The 20,224-nt window shown below is 32.9% G+C and overlaps 2 protein-coding genes and 1 long non-coding RNA gene across 5 annotated transcripts; 1 reads left to right on the top strand and 2 right to left on the bottom strand.

Moving 5' to 3' along the window:
- Positions 1-103: 103 nt before the first annotated feature.
- On the bottom strand, positions 104-902 carry LOC123701853. 2 transcript variants are annotated; one of them, XR_006752790.1, is made up of 2 exons: positions 586-902; positions 104-200 (listed from the first exon to the last, which is right to left on the bottom strand). It is a non-coding gene; the product is annotated as an uncharacterized LOC123701853 (long non-coding RNA). The 2 variants fall into 2 exon arrangements; XR_006752791.1 differs by having other exon boundaries at positions 517-902.
- A 2,050-nt stretch (positions 903-2,952) lies between these two features.
- On the top strand, positions 2,953-18,957 carry LOC123701834 (kinesin-like protein KIF20B). The gene is made up of 9 exons (XM_045649412.1): positions 2,953-3,043; positions 10,828-10,900; positions 10,988-11,142; positions 12,214-12,477; positions 12,988-13,080; positions 13,468-13,850; positions 15,277-15,456; positions 16,324-16,486; positions 18,782-18,957. Exons 2-9 carry the CDS (start codon positions 10,891-10,893, stop codon positions 18,872-18,874), a joined length of 1,341 nt encoding a protein of 446 aa, XP_045505368.1. The 5' UTR covers positions 2,953-3,043; positions 10,828-10,890; the 3' UTR covers positions 18,875-18,957.
- Positions 4,373-10,825, bottom strand: LOC123701847. 2 transcript variants are annotated; one of them, XM_045649431.1, is made up of 4 exons: positions 10,026-10,825; positions 9,297-9,509; positions 8,854-8,872; positions 4,373-4,777 (listed from the first exon to the last, which is right to left on the bottom strand). In XM_045649431.1, the coding sequence occupies exons 1-4, from the start codon at positions 10,069-10,071 to the stop codon at positions 4,753-4,755; spliced, it is 303 nt and encodes a 100-aa protein (XP_045505387.1). In that variant the 5' UTR covers positions 10,072-10,825; the 3' UTR covers positions 4,373-4,752. The 2 variants fall into 2 exon arrangements, with proteins under 2 accessions (XP_045505387.1, XP_045505386.1); XM_045649430.1 differs by lacking the exon at positions 4,373-4,777 and having other exon boundaries at positions 8,450-8,872.
- Positions 18,958-20,224: the final 1,267 nt, after the last annotated feature.

Consider the following 20,224-nt stretch of genomic DNA (forward strand, 5'->3'; position numbering starts at 1 on the left):
TAGAATCAAACATACGAACAAACAAACATACATACATACAGCTCAAACCTTAGGCTCAAACCCAGATGGTAAACCCGTCAGGTAAAAAAAAAAAACAAGGTGATTTGAAAACTACATATTTTTATTTATTTTTTGTAGATATTCTCCTTCATTTTTACTCCATTGCTCCACTATCCTGCGTACTGTGCTTTCAGAAACCCCTATAACAAACGAATTAAGATGAATAAAATCAAATACATAGTGCATTGAACATATTTATTTAGTAGCTTAAAAATATTTTTTTTATGTCGGAGGCCAAGAGTCACTTTGGGTCCCTGCGCCACTCTAGAGTAGTAAGTAAGGATTCATAGGTAGTTGTATGAAAATAGTTATCACTATACTATTTAAGGCTGGTTGGATTGGATATAACTTCTTGACTCAAATTGTGCTGGTCGCACTATAAAAACTAGTTTTTGTTTACATACAAATAACCTCAAATTAAATTTCAAAAACGTAATAATCGCCCTAGATACGTACATTAAACACTCGTCACTAATAGAATATTCTATTTTACGTAGTACTGAGCAAAAACAAATGGAATCTCACCGGTATAATCTGCTGTACGTTTTAAAACGTTTTCCAAATATTTTTCTCGTTTTTCAGCTTGAAATTATGAGAAACACCGAATTAAAACTTTATACATGGCATCACGGACACCGCTACGTTTAACCTTTTTCATGATTTCTCCTTTTTTGAGTAAATTTCTTGTTCAAAATTACAATTTTATCTTAAGAATTCTCAACTTCACCAAAAAAACAACAAATTTTTATTCAACTTGACAGCTGCATTGAAAATTTAGGGTTGCCAGATAATGAAAAAAAAATTAGTTCCAAATTAATTAATTTCATCTCTTTTATGTCGCACTGTAGCACCCCATCAATGGAATTTTGGGTCGAAAATGACCTTGATCGATAGGTCTCCGTTAGGTCCTTTAATGTCCCACAATTTTTTCTTTAGGTCCCCTTTAGTTTTTTTTAATAATTTTTTAAATTTTGGGTATAAAAAAAATACACTTTAGCACCCCATCCATAGCAAAATTGGCGAATTTTATCAAAATCGTATTCTTTACCATAAGGTCCATCATTGAAATTGTAAAATTATTTATTTTATTAAAATTATAAAATAATTAAAACCTACGCATGCACCTTAGAGCATTAAGGCATGCGCACATCATACATAAACAGCGCGAAATTTAAATTAGTTTCGTTTCATTTATTAAATATATCAATTGTTCTGAGAGTGCTTATTTATTAAAAACCTACTTTTCAACCTTAGATCATTAAGTAATGGATGGAGTACGCTGGCAAATTTTCTAACTAAACTTTCTGCCGATTTTAGTGCGGGGAGGGTAACTCACACTATGAAACACAATCACACATTCACAAAAATAATTTGTGTCTTTACAAACTCAAACTAGGTATTACAAAATTGACACACTAGCATATTTCGATCACACAGATAAATCTCTGTATATATACGTAATAATATAATCGCTCGAAAGGGATGTAACCATATCGATAAGTATTACAAAAATAATAATTTTGTTGTCATTAGAAATAACATTAATATTATATTCATTAAAACTACTACACAGGTCATTTGTAACGTTTTCAATTTTCATCATTATTAAAACAATAAAAAGCCATTTTATTTGTATTTGAATATGTATTCATTTATCACAGCACATTTCAATAAAATAAATATGTCTCTAAGAACATTATCAAAAGTAGTACTAAAAGTTTATGACAGTCTGAACGAAATGACATAAATATATAATCTGAAACATACGCAATACTAATACATACATAGAAACAAATAACATAATAGAAAGGTTACAAGATTAACATTACAAAAAAACGGCTAAATGCGAGTCGGACTCGCGCACGAAGGGTTCCGTACCATTAAAATGTTCTGCCAGTTAAAAGTAACCGAGCATAAATTTTAATAAATATTAAATACTAGATTTCCGCCCGCGGCTTCGCCCGCGTTTGCAAAGGAAAACCCGCATAATTCCCGTTCCCGTGGGATTTCCGGGATAAAAACTATCCTATGTGTTAATCCAAGTTACCCTCTATATGTGTGCTAAATTTCATTGTAATCGGTTCAGTAGTTTTTACGTGAAAGAGTAACAAACATCCATACATCCATACATCCATACAAACTTTCGCATTTATAATATTAGTAGGATATACTTACAAAATAAACATAATACTCCTTTTTGTGCAGTTGTGTAAACTTTTAATATAGGTAATAAAGATTATTTCTCATCTCATTTCAAATTATACTTATAAAAATATTTATATATAAAAAAACTAAAGGGGACCTAACAAAGAAATTGTAGGACCTTATAGGACCTTTTTTTTTTTTTTTTTTTTTTGAGTGGGGAAATCTTGCATAGATACCCACGGCCTCCGGGGGAAAGGGCCGCGGGTTATGTCGGATTCTTACCGACCAAAACCCCACTGTGTTCCGTCAAGCCACATAAACGACGGGGCCACGGGTATAGGACCTTATAGGACCTAACGGAGACCTATCGATTAAGGTCATTTTTGACTCAAAATTCTATGGATGGGGTGCTAAAGTGTATTTTTTTATACCCAAAATTTAAAAAATATTTAAAAAAAAACTAAGGGCGACCTAACGAAAAAATTGTGGGACCTTAAAGGACCTAACGGAGACCTATCGATCAAGGTCATTTTCGACCCAAAATTCCATTGATGGGGTGCTAAGTTTGCATTGGTAATTGATATTCTTAAGTCGTTTGTAAGATAATTTTGGTATTTTAAATAATGTAACTTATCTCAATTACTATATACAATGCTACTCCAAAAATCAAATAGATCTGTATCCAATTCATTAATTTTGAGCAAAAAATAAAAATTAAATGTCAATTTCAAAACAATCGTTACAAAAGTTCAACAAAAGTTGAATTCGAAATTAGGTATTTTAAAAACAACCGCCGCATAAAATATACTCTAACTCGAAAGAAATTTACAAAAAAGCGGTCATAGCACAGAGTACTTTTATATATAGGTATAGAGGCTTTACTCGGCGGGTTCAGGAGGAAAGTGATTGACAGCGCCATCTGTATCTACAAACTTGCAACTTTCCTGCGATGTATATAACTATAGATCTACTATCATTCCTGCTTTGAGCCTTGTTTGTACTAAGTTTTGTTAATTTATTTATTAATCCCGTAATTTACTCATAGTCAATGGAGAATACGTTTACTAAATTGACTGAGTAAATTACCTAACGGATTAATAAATAAATTAACAAAACTCAACTGTATTCAAATTAGGATGCAGAAAATAAAACCATATATTATGATAATCAAAATAGTTTATTTCTCACCACAAACAGTTACATGATTAAAACTAATTAAAAATTTTGGATACAATTTTGGTCATACATTAATCTTATGTTTTATCTTGCCAACTTAACTTAGAATGATAAGTTGACATGGGACGAATACTAGCGTCCTATGTCAACTCATCATAGAATATTATTTAAGACTCCGAAAAATTCTCCCACCTTTGAAATTTAGCATTTATGATGAAATTAGGTGCAGATTACAAGAAGTTAGTAGTAAAAAAAGATCACACTGAAACACGTTCTGTTTAAATTATGTACGAATGTATCATTTCGAAAGGAATCTCACAATTTTTCGATTTCAGAGAAACTTCCAAATTTCATTTATGCGTTATTACTTTTACTGAACAATAAGGTCTGCTAATTATTGTTATTAATTGTATTTTAATATCCTGATTACATAGCTTTGTTTATTATTAATGCATTCTTGATAATTCTCTTTTATATAAAATAAGACTGATAGTTCAGTAGAAGTTACAGCGTGAAAGTGAAATTAGAATTTCATTGTCTACAATTTAAAAGAGTTGGATTCATATAAATAACTATACTAAGTAGGTAGTACATTCGTATATAATTATACAGAAAGTATAATTATATACGAATCACTGTGAGGATTTTTCAACAATCAGTAACAAACAACTTAAAAAATAACTAACAACTAATAAAGAAATGGTAATAATATCCCCTAATTTTATCAATGCCAAATTACATAGGCGGGAGGGTTTTGGTAACTTAAGCCCCGTTGATTGGACTATTTAGGCTGGTTTTAGAGTCATGCTGATGGTCCACAGTGACAAGCCAGTACGCTCAGCGCTGGCGACCGATCGATGTCATTCTCAAATATTCAAAGCCATAGCTCTATACATGTATGTCGGAGAGGCCACCGGATGGCGAGTGGTTATCTCGACCATGGAGATGATCTAGTACAAATCCCCCTCATATCAACTGAATTAACTAACTCCAAGTGGACTTTGTCGATGATACGGAAATTGAAGCAACTCATGGGATGCGAACAGATGGTAATGCGTTTGCTTGAAAGGTACCTTAATTATGTTTTTTATTACATATACTGGCCGTTTACACACTAGCGAAGGAAAACAAAGAGTTGTGTTCAAAATTGGTAAGTTCACTTGAGGTTGATACGAGGGAGATCCGTACCATTACAAAATCTACATTACTACTCGCCAACCTGTTCAAGTGTTCATGTGCCATAGCTTTAACTAAAGCGCTTCATAAGCTACCATACATATTGACTTGTCAACGCAGACCGTCAGCACACTGTAAAACCAGCCATAAAATTAGATTTTCTAATACATAACCAGAAAGGAGAATGCTCACGCATCATTGAAAAAAAAACCCAGCTTCGGCAGAAAGGAGTTGTATTTCAAATTAACAATAATGTAGTGTGATAAAATAATAACCGGTTACGATCGTGATCCTTACTGGCAAACATAAAAAAATGCAATTTTGTTGTCTATTTTAAAAGTAGTATGTTCCCCGATTTCTCAAAGACGCCTGGACTGATGAGGAAAATTCGTTTTGTCTGAAAGGGTATACTTTCCAGGTGGTCTCATTATTAAAAAATATCCTTTTTTTTTGGAGGCATTGGGTCATTTCTCAAATACGCCTGGACCGATGTTGAATTTCTTTTTTCTGACCTGTTTATTAAGAAAAGTATACCCCTTCAAAATAAAAAAAAGGAATTAGGAAAGTTCTTTGAATAATAGGGGAACATACTACTACTACGAAATACTTTTTTTATGGACAACTGGATAACAAAATTGGAAATTTTTATATGTTTGCCAGGAATCACGATCATACCCGGTTATTATTTTATTACACAATATTATTATTAATCTATAGTACAATTCGTTTCTGCCAAAGTTGATTTTTTTTTGAGCACCCTCCTTTGACATTATTCTAATAATTGCATTACATTGTTGGTACAATGCATTATTATAATAATGTCAAATTTTCCTCTTAAAACATCTTTTAAAATATTTTTGTGCTTTGCACTGCATTGCATCCTCATCGCTGTCTATATTTTTTTTGCCCGTTAAAATTTTATTTATATTTTTACAATATGTAAATAAAAAAAATCGACTAACTAAATTAATTAAAAAGTCTATTAATTTTTCTTTGTGTTCAGAGCATGTCATAAAATTAAAGTCTAAAAATAAAAGAATTATCGTTTTTATATTTTCCCTTAGAAATTTTTGTTTTAAATTAGTAGATATTATTGTATTTATTATATCTTGCATGTTGGATATTGATTCCAAAAATGCTGGGCTTGGGGTGGAAAGCCAACGACGATTGGCAAATTCTTTTCTTTGTATAAAATCATTTTCAATTTCACTATAGAGATTACCCTTACAAACCTCACAAGACCTAAATATTTTATTTTTCGTCTTTTTTAAAAAATATCCCGATACATACTGTAGAGGCCCCATTATTTGGGGCTGACTTTTTTCCTCTAAAGGTGTAAGGGTAATCTCGTTAACAATGTCTAAAGACATATCACCAGTAGTCGTAGGTTCCTTATTTTTAGTAACGATGAGGGCATGTAGTGCATTGCATTGATCTTCTTCACAATTTGCTCCAGGGGCATGGACACTGGATAGGTTATTGACTAATAACGTTGTTAATGCTGATTGAAATCTTTCAGGTGTTGGATTTGTGTTACGGCACCCATGGCTTCTTATAGCCCCAAAGAAATTTTCGATTGGGTCTTGGTTTAGGTGCCGCATCCATATAGATGTAACATTGTAGTCAATGGCTAACATTTTAACTAATGTTTCTATGCCTTCCAGTGTCCATACCCAATTATTAATGGTAGGTACATTAGCAATTTTGTTTTCATCTGTGATAAATTTCATGGATTTTAAAACTTTTTTTGCTTCTCTCCAAAATTCGTGATGTTTGGAATTGGGTGTTACAGGTCCTAGGAGTGGTTTTGCATACCTATTTTTGACAAAGCTGCCATTCACAGAGTCAAAAAGATTATCAAAAAAAAGTAGTACATCTGCAGTCTCCTTACATTCGTCTGGAAGGATTCCGTTATCTGTAAAACAATAACAATTCAATATTAGAATTTAGATCATTTATGCTTTAAAATGTCTGTGCACCTAATGTACATGTTATGTGTATGCTTTGGGATATGTGTTTGCATAGTGGTGTACCATTAAACCTACATTTTAATTTAAAGAGTAACTGAACCCAGGTAATTGCAATAACCAATATTTTGAAATATAATGGAAATATTTAAATTCCGGCAGATATTTAATCTAATATTGTTGCACTAAGTTTAGTTGGCCATTACAAAAAAAACATCTCTTGATCTTACCTGCAAGGTATCCCATAGTAGAAGAGACAGATCTACTGAACACTTGACTGGCGTATTTCACTTTCATCTTCGTCCTAGTCGGATCAACGTGGCTATCAGTTAACTTAGGCACTAATCGTATTCCTTTATATGCAGGATTTTCTTGATGTAGTTTTATAATGTGATCCCACTTAGCCGTCTTTTCTTTATCTGTTTTATACCTTAAATTTTTCTGTAATAGGTTGTTCCTTATTCCTTTTAATAAATGCGGGGGATCATACAGTGGAACAATTTTTTTATCATTAATTATAATTATTTTTGTTTCTTCTCTGACTTCTTTTCCACTTCTCAGCATATGTACCCTGCTTTCATGTAAAAGAAGATTTAAGGCATGTCTATTATTAGTGCCTTGGTCACACACTGTAGCCACTACGTTGAACCCAGTTTCTTGTAGATTTTGTATGATCGTTTTGATTTGTAAAGCCAGCTCTGGGCCTTTAGTGGCCGCCTGTGCAAATGTATAAGCAACAGGTTGCTTATACTTTCTTATCAGACCCCTGATCATAAAAACCTGTGCATGGTCTGCGAATTCTTGTTTTGTCTCGCGTCCATTGTTCACAAAACCTATCACCAAATCTTTTCTCTCATTATAAGTTAAATTAGGCTTCAGAGACATTTCATCGAACATTAGTATGCAGAGTCTGTCTGCTGGTTTCATTTTATTTGCTCTTTTTTTCAGCTGTTCAAATATATTATTATTGATACCAGGCTTTATATTGGCTTGGTTCAAAAATGTATTTAGTATTTGCTGTGAAGGCAAAACCAACATTCTTCGCAGAAATCGATAGCCTTTGGGGCTTTGCTTCAGCATTGCCAAAGCCAATATTTTTTCTTCAGTAGAAAATCTTCTGCCTTTTTCTTTCTTTTTAGACTCTCTAAACTGCAACATGGTTAAAAGTTTAGCAGCACTTGGCATATTGTTAATAGTAGCTATAAAGTTGCTATTCTTCATAAAATTTTTGGCTGCTTTTAATTGCAGGGATTGTTTCTGTGCTCTGTTCCGACACTTCGATAACTTAATCCTAATGTTTACCAATTTTTGGTATAAGGATCGCTCATTTTTGGTCATTTTCTTATGAGTCACTACTTTTTTAGCAGTGTTTGGACCTGCAAATAAAATTAAGCTTTTAAAAACATGCTACCTTAGCTATTATTATATTAAAGAAATTATTTAAACAGAAGTACTGTCCAGCAGATCAAATGTATAAACACTGCTGTGCCCCATGGCTTCAACCATTAAGAGTTGTAGAGTGAAAGATAAAGGCAGTGGAAATGAACATAGTACTCTATCTTTAGGTTTCTATTTCTTTTTTCTTTAAAATTTAAGTAAGGGCCACTCACCATATTTATCCTCCAATTTGTATTCTTGTATTTCAAGATTCTCAACAACTGTATCAGGTTCAACAGTAGCTGGAAAACGAAAGTTATAATTAAGTAAGTTTATAGTTTTAAAACTATATAATTATGTACTTTTATAATATTTTTGCATAATGTGTTTTTGCTGCTGAACTGTTATATGTATAGTAAAACCTAAAATTTGCAATTAGCTTTTGCTTGGCTAACTAGGTAGCCAGGAACTGATAGCATGGGCTTAAACCAAGTTATTACCAGCTGGGTTAAAAGTTGTAGAGGTTATAGTAAAACAAAACATGCAAAAATAATATATGCACTTACGAATACATAGTATTACTTTGGCTGAGCATTATTTCAGTCACTGTAGCAGTTCTGGTCAAATTACAAGTGTAAAATAGACATGCTAAGTAACATTATCTCCTTAAATCTTCTTGAAGTGTTGACACATCAGTTATAATGTTATAAAACATTGTGTAACATGACAATATTTTGTTACAATTTACATACTTTTGAAGATTTTCTCACAAAACAACTTGAAACTTTCAGACAACAAGTGTTATGAAACATTCTATAAGATTATAGAATGTTTCATTTTCATTACACAACTGCTGTGTTAGCACCTTTATGTGAAGTTTAGGTGTAGGTACTGACCTTTTGAAGTAGAAGGTAAATTTTCAACTTCCCTCAATGGTTTTCTATCAGTGCAGATAAATTTTGATAAAGGTCCTGCAAAAATAATATAGACAATTTTAATAAGTTCAAAATCTCGTTTTGTTTCTACCAAAGTGTAGAAACGAAAGAAACAACCTCTCTGTTGTAAAAAATAATGTTGAATAACACATTGAATTAATTCAAGAACAAACTGAATAATATCTCTAAATCCTAAGGGTAATAAATATTATCTTCCATTCCAAATTCTAATTCAAATTTCCTGAAATGAACAGGTTAATTCTGATGAAACTTTCTAAATTATAGTAATGTTTTACTAGATACAATACATGCAACATTTATTTTCAATTTAATGTTATATTATGACAATAACATAAGGTGCCATAATTATTATGACACATTAAAAGCCTATAGCTACTAAAATATATACTTAGCTACTATAGATTTAATAGACAATTATATAGCTACATAGTTTACCAACCTGGCATATGTAATGTTGGAACAGCTATGTTAGAAATTTTGTTGTAACGGCAACAATATTTCTCTTCGAAATGAGCATGACAAACTCGACGAAGTTTATAAATATTTTCATTGCTCAGACTCAAAATTTCTCCTCCAATAGCATGAACCCATGTTCGGAAACGAGCAATGTCCTTATCAGGGTTTGGAAACCAATGAAGAACTCTGTAAGAGCCTGCAAAAAAGGAGTTTAAGCATTACATTTATAGAAAAAAAACTTGTGACAGACCTATGATATAGAATTACTTCAATTATTATTTTTAAGAGCATCTTCTCCATTATATTTATCTTTAAGACAGTTTAAATGCATAGAGACTATTTGTGTACTTTTCATTATATTATGTTGCAGGCATATTTCTATGTACATACCCCACTTTCTTAATAAACCCCCTTTCTTAATAAAAAATAATGACGTCCAGAGAAGTTTCAAGCTCATGTAATGCAAAAATAATAATACATGAGCTTGAAACAAATATTTATAAGAGCCCTTGGTCAGTGGGTTGTTATGCTCGTCAGGGCCACACCTCATGTTCACATTGTGGAATGCAATAAATGTATTGAGTATTGAAATAAGCCTGTCTGTACGCGCATTACTTTCAAAAGGCCATGTTTTACTTTCAAATTGCACCAGTGCAAAGACAGGGCGTATGAACTGGTTTGGTATCAGGTTTGAAACAGTCTGGTTACGTACCTTCGACTTCCACACACTGAGGAACACAACAACGTTTACTAGACATGGTAATGTCACTTAGAAGCACTATAGTCTCAGAGTCTCTATCTCGAAAAATACTAGAACAAACACTCGACGCTAATCGTGAGGAGCAAGGGCTCAACTCAACGAATTCACGGAGAAGCACTAGTTTGATGAAAACACTCGACGTAAACCCAAGGAGCAGTGGCTCAACTTGAAGAATTACGGAGATTCGGAGAAGCACTAGGTTATAAATTGATGAATTTATCAACAAAAACAACCGGCACTAACGACAGACAGACCGCCATTGATTGTTGACAGCTTGTTTCATTACTGCAAGTAAAAAGTACAAAATAACTACTACGACGCGAATTTTGTTAATTATTTAGATCAAGTTTTTACTGTTTTAAATTAAATTAAAATTATGGCAGTTTTTATAATTTATTTGTTTAAACTATATCTCAAAATATATACAATGATGATAACATAAAACTACTAAAATTTTTTTTTTTTTTGAATGGTAACATTTAGCATCCACCATACGGATTATAATGATTCAAGAATAAAATGGTCACTTCGTCACTACAGCTGTAATGAACTAAAACCGTACTTTCAACTTAGTCGGCTAACAGCAACAAGCGCCATCTGTATCTACAAACCGGAAATACATGGTTTTATAATACAACAAAATTAAAAAGGCATTCACTGTAGGACTTGTCACTAGATGACGGTGCTCTTTCAATTTGGTATCATTACTTTCGCCCAGTTGCACGGTAAAATGTTCTAAGATTGCACAGCCTGGGTCATAGTGATTATTTGATGTTATAATTTTCTGTTTTATGTGTTTATTTAAAATTAATCCAAAATGGATAAGAGTAAGTGATGTTTGTAAACATTTTTGTTTTTAATTTCAGTGAATTATAGTACCTAGTGGTTGACTACAATGCCTATTTCATTTTCAGCACCAGCATCGATCGTGGAGACCTTTATCGGGAATTGGAATGACGCTTTTCCCAATCATCCACTCACGGCCGCAGATTTAAAGGTTCCCCATTCTGTTATGGGCGCACTGTTTGAAGTGTTCGCGAGACTAGGAATTGACCGAGATGCTGTTCTGGTATTTATATTCATAATGTTTTCCTAGTTCTAATAGTAATATTTTAGTGTGTTCTAAGAATCCACAGTCACAGGTTTATTTAAGTTGTATGTTGTAGAATCTATACGAAGTAAGGTGGATAAGTATTGTATCTATTGAAAAGTCTGTTTTGATTCAGTGAAAGCTAAGCTTATTTACTCTTTCGGGGTTTCTTTAGTTAACTGCCGCACGTATTATAGGTTTTTTGTGGGAGGGGAGGGGGGAGGAGGAGGGGGGGACCCTCCCCCCAAAAGGGGAAAGTTAGGAAACCAATAGTTTTGGAGAAAAATCAATTTTCCTATTCTAACCTCAAAATGTATGGAATTGGTGTTAAATCATTTTAACTAAGCATTAGACGATAATAACAAAAAATTTACGATACATAAATAAAATACAAACAAGTTGTGTAAGCCTACGCAGTTTTTTTATTTGAGTGGGAATCGCCCTAAAGTCGCTTCTGGCACTCGCCGGCCGCTGCCGCGGCACGCTCGCTTCGCTCGCTCGGCTCGTGCGGCAGTTCAAGAGTTAACCTAACACGCTCGTCGCTTCGCTCCTCGCTACCTATTTGGATATTAAAAATAAAAGTTTAATAGTTTTTTAACCTACTTACGTAGATTTTTTTTTTGTTTGAGTGGGAATCGCCCTAAAGTCGCTTTTGGCACTCGCCGGCCGCTGAGTAAAGTCACAGTACAGTGAAATGGAACGTCTTGGTCCGCTTTTTTTGCACAACAAAACGGATGAATGCGCTTTTTTCGCACAAAAAATTATTAACTTTAAAAATTAATAACTAAAAAACTACAAGTTTCCTAACGATAATATTTTGGAATTACAATCTTACATTACCTGGCTAACTAACAATATAAATATTTCCAACAAATTCGTGCGGCAGTTAACTAAAGCCAACCCACTCTTTCTTACATGGAAAGCCTTTGATGATGTTAAAAATATAAGAGTATACTGCCATAATCATGATGATTTATAATGTTATTATTTATAGCCATTATTATAAAAAAGACTGGATAACACGAACATAAAATCAATTCTAATTTCCAGTCACCGCCAGACGAAGAGCATAACGAAAACACAGTCTACTACTGGGACTTAATACCCGTTATAAACATGACTCGAGTCATCAACCACTTGGTGTCCATCATGCCGCAAGTAGACGCTAAGATAAGCATCTCTCACTTCCTGCAACCTACAGTAACAACATCACAATCTATATTATTGTTATTGTTCAATTTGATGCTCTTCAATGAAGAACGGTTGTGTGATATCAAGCCTCAGGAGGAAGAGCTGTTTTCTAAGTCTAAAGAGGTTTGTTGGACATTTAATTTTATATTGAACTAGCTTTCCACCCGCGGCATCGCCCGCGCAGTCAAAGAAAAACCCACATAGTTCCCGTTCCCGTGGGATTTCCGGGATAAAACCTATGTCCTTTCTCGGGTATCAAAATATCTCTATACCAAATTTCATGCAAATTGGTTCAGTAGTTAAGGCGTGATTGAGTAACAGACAGACAGAGTTACTTTCGCATTTATAATATTAGTATGGATAAATTAAAGAAGTATGTAAGTTGCTATAAAATTTCTATTCAGTGTAAATGATAAGGCTTATTTAGGTAATGACTAGCCTACTGCCTTCAGACCTTCTCCTAATATTTAATTTAAAATTAATTAGTATTTATTTCTGGTACTGTTTCTATTTATCTTACTATTTATTTATCCAGTAACCTTGGTTTTGAATTGGTTACTCCATGAATGTATGCACACAAATGATTATTTGAATCCTTCAAATTTCAATTTAAATAGTTTAATTCATTTTCAGGTAAACAAGTTGGAGCAGAGGAAAAATAAATTACTAGAACTGCTCAATGTACAAGCTGAGGAGAAGGGCAAAAGGACTGAGAGAATAGAAGAGGTAATATTATTATATATTTTTATGTTTAACTAGCGGTCCGCCCCGGCTTCGCCCGTGGTACATGTTTACGTTTTCTCTACATAACATCCATCCTTTTACTTCAAGAGATATAATAAAAAAAGAATTATCGAAATCGGTTCAGCCGTTCTCGAGTTATGCGCTTACCAACACATTTTGCGATTCATTTTTATATATAAGAAAGATATTGTAGCACAATAATATAATTCACTAATGTGTGAGTGCCATATTAATTGAATAATTGTTAACAATATTCATAACACTAAAAATAACATGGTTTTATTACTAGTATTAATTTCATAAACTCAAATGTAATTTTGGCTAGACATTCAAGTTTGTAGTAAATTATTTCACTTCCCTAAATTTCAGTTACATGAACAAATAAAACTGTTTGAAGAAGAGTTGAAACAAGAAAATGAAGCGCTCAAGGTTGAGAAGTCAGAATTAGACGTAGTTTTGAAAGAGAATCATCAATTAGAACTCATAATAGACCAAAAGAAAACACAGAAAGAAGCAGTGACAGATGAAATTGAGAAGAAAAAAGCTTTAATAGTATACGATGCTGATGATATCAAAGCTCAGGCGGCTAAAGCAGCTCAAGATGTACAAGATGCGGATGAAAAGTTAAACGCACTTATGGCCACTTTGACGTTAAAAGAGAATAATTTGAAGAACTTGCAGGCGATCAAGCCTAACTTTGATGTGGCCAACCATTACTTGAATGAGATTATGAAGATTGTGGATAGCTTGAAGTGAGTCATTAAGATTATTTATTATTATATGATAGTTTGAAATAAAAAAAAAGTATAAACAAATAAACTTAAAACTATTTGAGTCGATACATATCAAACTCCGGTAAGTCCATTCTAACAGAAATGTGGGAATCGAGGTATTTTTAATAACTTAAAAAAACAATATGTTTGGACCTTTATAATTTATGACGGATATAATATAATACATTAGAGTTATTTTTACGAAGAAAAAGAAACGTATTACTTGATGATTATGCCACAAAATTAGATTTAAATCTGGACATACAGGCGTTTGATATGTACCAGCAAGACTTACCGGGTTTTGAAAAACATCGTCTTGGACTTACAGGATTTTGAAAAATCTCTAATGGACTTACAGGGCTTTGATAGAACTTAGTTTTGGGACGTACTGAGGTGGTGGAAATAGGTAGATAGTTCGGCGCGTTGTAAGTATTGGACATTAAAATAAAATATGTAAATTAAAAGATACAAATTATTATTATTACTAACCTTTATCATCCCACTGCTGGGCAAAGAGAGGGCTCAATAAATCAAAACGGTTGAAAAATCTCAGTACGGCCCTGGGCTTTATGGCTGGGAATAACTACTGTGCGTGTGCTGTGCGTCTAGTTTCATTTATCTTTTAGCTGTTTTCGGAGCCTTGTCTGTTTTAGCTTTTGATATTGTTTTTTTCCTTGCTTTGTCTAGAACCACCACCTCTATAGTAAAACTGTTTTCTTCCATCATTTATCAATTAAAACGATTTAAAAGCATTGGTCACACGTGTTAGCTTCAACAAAATTGAGAGAAATGGCAGCCATTTTAGTGCCATACTGCGCTGTGATTGGTCGAAATGGACTTACCTGAGTTTGATAAACCACTGTCGACGGACATACCGGAGTTTGAAAAAAAACATTTACTTTAGACCTTATTTTAATATAGATACGATTGACTTACCTAACTTTGAAAAGTACAGACTGGTTTAGTTTTACAATTCAAAATTGGCGCCATTGTTATCTCAATTTTGGCGGGGAGTGGACTTACCGGAGTTTGATATGTATCGACTCATTTTATAGTGACACTAATAATAAAAAAAAATGTGTGCGTGTACTAGTGTACACACGTAAGAAGTGAAACTTCTTTATAACCTTATTTTTCAAAAAATTATTTACTATATGCAACTTTACAAAAATACGTCGAATCACGAGTGGTAGGGATAAGAAAAAGACGGCGCGTAACGGAAAATTGTCACGCGTAACGAAAAAATGTTACACTAAATTTTATTCCAACCCCGATAAAGAAGTTTCACTTCAAAAATAAAACGATGTACGAAATATTACGATTTTATTGATTTTTTGTATTAAAATGACAACATAAAATTTTTCACTACATAATTGCTAATATTTGTCAATAATTTTATTTGCAGAGACTATGAAAACGGTGATCTAGATTCAGACAGTGTTGAGGGTGAACTTAATGTACTAAACACAGAGATTAGCGAACTAGAATCTCAATATGCAGAATTAAAGGTAGCGAGAGAAGAAGCATCGAAAAAACACCAGGAAAATCAAGCCAAGAGGCAACGAGAAAAGGCATTGGCTGAAAGGTAAATATAAATCATACTACAAGTATAGTGATATTGATATTTTGTTACGATATTTATGTTTGTTTGGAAGATTTTTATAAAATAGTTTAATTTAACAGAAAAATTCTTAAATAAATATAAAATTGCATGTTATCTTATACTCTAATTTTGTCTACATGGTTAAAATTGAGATGAATAATTAGTGTCAGAATAATTATGTTTCTTTGAAATTACTCCAACTTGATTAATTGTTTTTGAAGTTAAACTTCTATAGGCGCGTTGAGAGTAAAATTTTAAGGTCGCGTCACAGAATACATAATAGTAGCTAAGCGCTACAGAACGGATACTCTCTGCCTCCCGCCAAAATTAAACACTTACCTCACCCCGCACGATCTTGCTATAAATGGCCCGCATTTTTCTGCAAGGACGATACGCAACGAAGATTGACAACATTAATCAAATTGACTTTACTGAAAGTAATTTTATTATTTTGGATTTGCGATTATCGTTTTTCGTAGAAAATGGTTAGATATTGTGCTGTTATGGTATGAAATACATCCGTAGTATTTCATCAGAAAAACGCGTTTTTTTTTACGCTAGTCACAAATGTGCCAACCATAAAGCGTTAACACACACATTTGCAGTCTCTATAGAGTGACTGTCAAAACGATAATTTTGTATGGAGTGTCCGGGGTGTGGTCGCGTCATGGCAATACCGTCACGTCATGAAGATTGCCAGAAAATTTTCACTTCTGACACGTGTGCTTGGCATACACGCTCTTTTTTATATAAATGAATTTAAATATTATTTGTTACAGAAACAAAATTAAGCACTTGATTGATTATTGAACACCCAACAAACTTATTTTAAATATTATTATTTTACAGAAACATAAATGAAGCAGAGAAAAGAGATAAGAAATGCCAGGAGCAGTTAAAGAAATCAACTCAAGCAATAAACAGTATTAAGGAAAGGACTCGTAAATATGACGAAGAAAAAAATAGCTGTCTGGAACAGCTTAGTGATATTAAGGAAGACTTTCAGAATAAGGTAATGTAATATTTTTATCTTTTATTTTTTTGAATCTTTTTGACAAAGCTAGAATGATATTATTAATGATAAAAGTAAAGATAAATATATAATACTAGCTTTTCGCCCGCGTTTTCAAAGGAAAACCCGCATAGTTCCCGTGGGATTTCCAGGACCTATCCTACCTAACCTATCCTTTGTGTTAATCCAAGTTACCCTCTATATGTGTGCTAAATTTCATTATAATCGGTTCAGTAGTTTATGCGTGAAAACCATACATATATACAAACCTTTCCTCTTTATAATATTATATTATACAGGGTGTCCCAAAAAGTAGTGATGAACGGAAGTTGGGAGGTAGAGGACCTAGAGGGCTATCCGAATCACCCCCATGTATGTTATGCGATTTTTCGTATTTTCGGAGCTATGACATTTTTTTCAATTTTTCATCTATCGCTGAGTACGATGATATTTTCACTCATGGTGACGTCAATTATTGCGCTAGATGCTTGATTTTTTTTTTGTGTGCTAAGCTGAAAGATAGGCCAATTTAGTATGGTAATATTTACTATCTATAGATCTTTGAATGGAATAAAAAAAGAATTAAATGCCAAGAAAGATAAAATGACCCAGTATGTTCGCCACTTCAGGGGCCCGTAAAAAAATAAAATCACATAAAAAAAGTTTTCCGTTTGGCTTTTAAAAACTTGCTCCATCTATCAGGTAGCTACCCTGAAAATTTTATTTTATTATTCAGAAGACTTCAATCGAAAAATTGAAATCTAAATGTGGTAAGTGCAAAAATTGAAGTAACATGATGATAAATAAAAACAAATTAAAACCAATAAAAAGGTGTTTAATTACCAGAAATTTTTAAAATAACCCCGCTATTGCTCAGTGCAAGTGCGACATCACCGTAAAAAGTTGTCTTTAAAATGTCTGAATGCCCTTTTATCATTTTTAAAGGTTTCTTTTGCAACTATGTATTTCCAGGTTATGTCGTCCAAATTGTGGCAGTCTCTCGTCTTTGTAGTATCCCCACGGAAAAAAATCAATAGGGTTTATGTCCGGGGACCGTGGACGCCAGGCTAAAGGGCAAACATACCCTGAAAGATGGATTGGTCGTTGCAGCCTGCGCATGCGCCGGTGACGCTTGCCTTAAAGCCTGACCTCCACGGTCCCACGACCTAAGCCCCATTGATTTGTTTCAATGGGGATACTAAAAAGACCTTGGTTACTTGAGAGAATGCCACAATTTGGACGAAATAACCCGGAAATTCATAGTAGCAGAAAAAAACCATTAAAAATGATAAAAGGGCATTCAGACATTTAAAAGACAACTTTTTACGGTGATGTCGCACTAACATTGAGCAACAGCGGGGTTATTTTAAAAATTCCTGGTAATTAAACACCTTGTTATTGGTTTTAATTTGTTTTTATTAATCATCATGTTAATTCAATTTTTGCACTTACCACATTTAGATTTCAATTTTTCGATTGAAGCCTTCTGAATAATAAAATGAAATTTTTAGGGTAGCTACCTGATAGATAGAGCAAGTTTTTAAAAGCCAAATGGAAAACTTTTTTTATGTGATTTTATTTTTTTATGGGCCCTTGAAGTTGTGAACATACTGGGTAATTTTATCTTTCTTGGCATTTAACTCTTTTTTTTATTCCATTCGAAGATCTAACGATAGTAAATGTTACCATTCTGAATCGGCCTATCTTTCAGCTTAGCACCCAAAAAAAATCAAGCATCTAGCGCAATAACTGACGTCACCATGAGTGAAAATATCATCGTACTCAGCGTTAAATGAAAAATTGAAAAAAATGTCATAACTCCGAAAATACGAAAAATCGCATAACATACATGGGGGTGATTCGGATAGCCCTCTAGGTCCTCTACCTCCCAGCTTCCGTTCATCACTACTTTTTGGGACACCCTGTATCCTAATATTCCTAGTAGTAGTAGTTCCTAATATTGGTACCTAGTGTATGTTTTAAATGTTTTCTAGAATTGAACCCAAGTTCTCTCGATTATAATCAGTGTGCCCATCTAATACTAATGTGGTAAAACTGTCAATATAATTAATAAAAAGGACATCAACTTTCCTACCACAAATATTATAGTTTTAACATACAGTGTGAAGGTTCTGTTCAATGTTTTTTTTTTCTCACTAACGTGGACCTTCTATTAACAATATGCTATGAATTGAAAACTTTGCTTACGTCGTTATAAAAGAAAATGTAATATTTTAGGCTGCTTTGAAAAAAAAATGTTTTTTTAAATCTTGATTTTTTTATCTATATTTTCAGGTCAAACATGCTCAAGACTCGCTCTTGACGATTTTATCAAATGCAGAGAAGGCAATAGCGCAGAAATGTTTAAAACTTAACAAAAATATTTAAATGCTCCTTATGTCTTTATTGTTTAACAGATAACTTGTATTTAAATTAAATTAAATATTTATTAATAAAGTAATTGAGGATAATTTTCTGTGTTTTCATTTTTTCATAACTGCAAAAAAAGTATAACGCATCAGTGTAAGGAAATGGGTAATGTAAAACATCTAAAATGCGTAATGAAATAAGTATGTCTAGGAATTGTAGAAAAATGTTGATGTTTAGAATTAAATAGCAGTCATGTTGCAGTGGAAGCTTTAAATTGTAGTAAATATTTGCGCAGTTATTAACTAATTTTCTCAGATAAGATACCAATAGAATTAAACTCCTAGGGATCGAGATAATTGTAGAATGACGATTTCTGTCCTTTTAAAGCTTTTACCTCTCACAATCTGAACCACATCTGTAGATCCATCCTACGATACAAGATTTAGGATGTCAATAATATAAGATTTCGGGTCCTCTAATACAACAAATACGTCCCTCGTTTATCGATGGTAAAAAATACGGAATTTACTAATGATAATCTCTTGCGAGTTTACCAGCTAGCGCTATGAGGTAAACATCTTTTCCACATATCATAAATACTTGACCACATATTTAATTCATTGGCATATATTATTTTTTTAACTAAGCAAAAGATAGATAGATACCTAGATTATTTGTTGATTTAATAAATGAAACGATACCAATTTAAATTTCGCGCTGTTTATATATTATGATGTGCGCATGCGCAGGTTTTAATTATTTTATAATTAATAATAAAATAAATAATTTAACAATTTCAATGATGGACCTATACGGACCTAACGATACAGAATACGATTTTGATAAAATTCGCCAATTTTGCTATGGATGAGGTGCTAAACCTAAAGTGTACTTTTTTATACCCAAAATTAAAAAAAAAATACTTATAAAAAAACTAAAGGGGACCTAACAAAAAAATCTTGTGTGGTTTTATGAAACCACGGTAAAAGTGAAACTTTTTTTCGCACTATAGACATTAAACTAAAAATTATCGTATTTGTACGATAATTATCGTACGTATCGTGCGTCACGCGACATGCGCTACACAGACCAAAAAGTTTGAGACGATGTAATAAAAGTTTCACTTTAAAAATTGTGGGACCAGGACCTAACGGAGACCTATCGATTAAGGTCATTTTTGACCCAAAATTCTATTAATGGGGTGCTAAATTTGCATTGGTGTAAAAGGGTAAAATGCAAGGCAAGTAATGTATTGTGGTGCAGCTAATTGTATCCATCTTGTATCTTATTTTGAAAATTGAAATACAATCATTTTTTAATTATTCAACTAGACTCCGTTTATAACGCGCTTTAAAATGCATTGTATGA

Source organism: Colias croceus, chromosome 22 (genome assembly GCF_905220415.1).
Source record: "Colias croceus chromosome 22, ilColCroc2.1".
Classification (NCBI taxonomy): domain Eukaryota; kingdom Metazoa; phylum Arthropoda; class Insecta; order Lepidoptera; family Pieridae; genus Colias; species Colias croceus.

Excerpts from the sequence above, each read along its gene's own strand:
- LOC123701847 (XM_045649430.1), bottom strand. The coding sequence starts at position 10,071 with ATGTCTAGTAAACGTTGTTGTGTTCCTCAGTGTGTGGAAGTCGAAG. Across the intron at positions 9,510-10,025 it reads TCAGTGTGTGGAAGTCGAAG|GCTCTTACAGAGTTCTTCAT; the intron begins GTACGTAACCAG and ends CCTTTTTTGCAG. Across the intron at positions 8,873-9,296 it reads TCCAACATTACATATGCCAG|GACCTTTATCAAAATTTATC; the intron begins GTTGGTAAACTA and ends TTATTTTTGCAG.
- LOC123701834 (XM_045649412.1), top strand. Across the intron at positions 12,478-12,987 it reads TGTTTTCTAAGTCTAAAGAG|GTAAACAAGTTGGAGCAGAG; the intron begins GTTTGTTGGACA and ends ATTCATTTTCAG. Across the intron at positions 13,081-13,467 it reads GGACTGAGAGAATAGAAGAG|TTACATGAACAAATAAAACT; the intron begins GTAATATTATTA and ends CCTAAATTTCAG.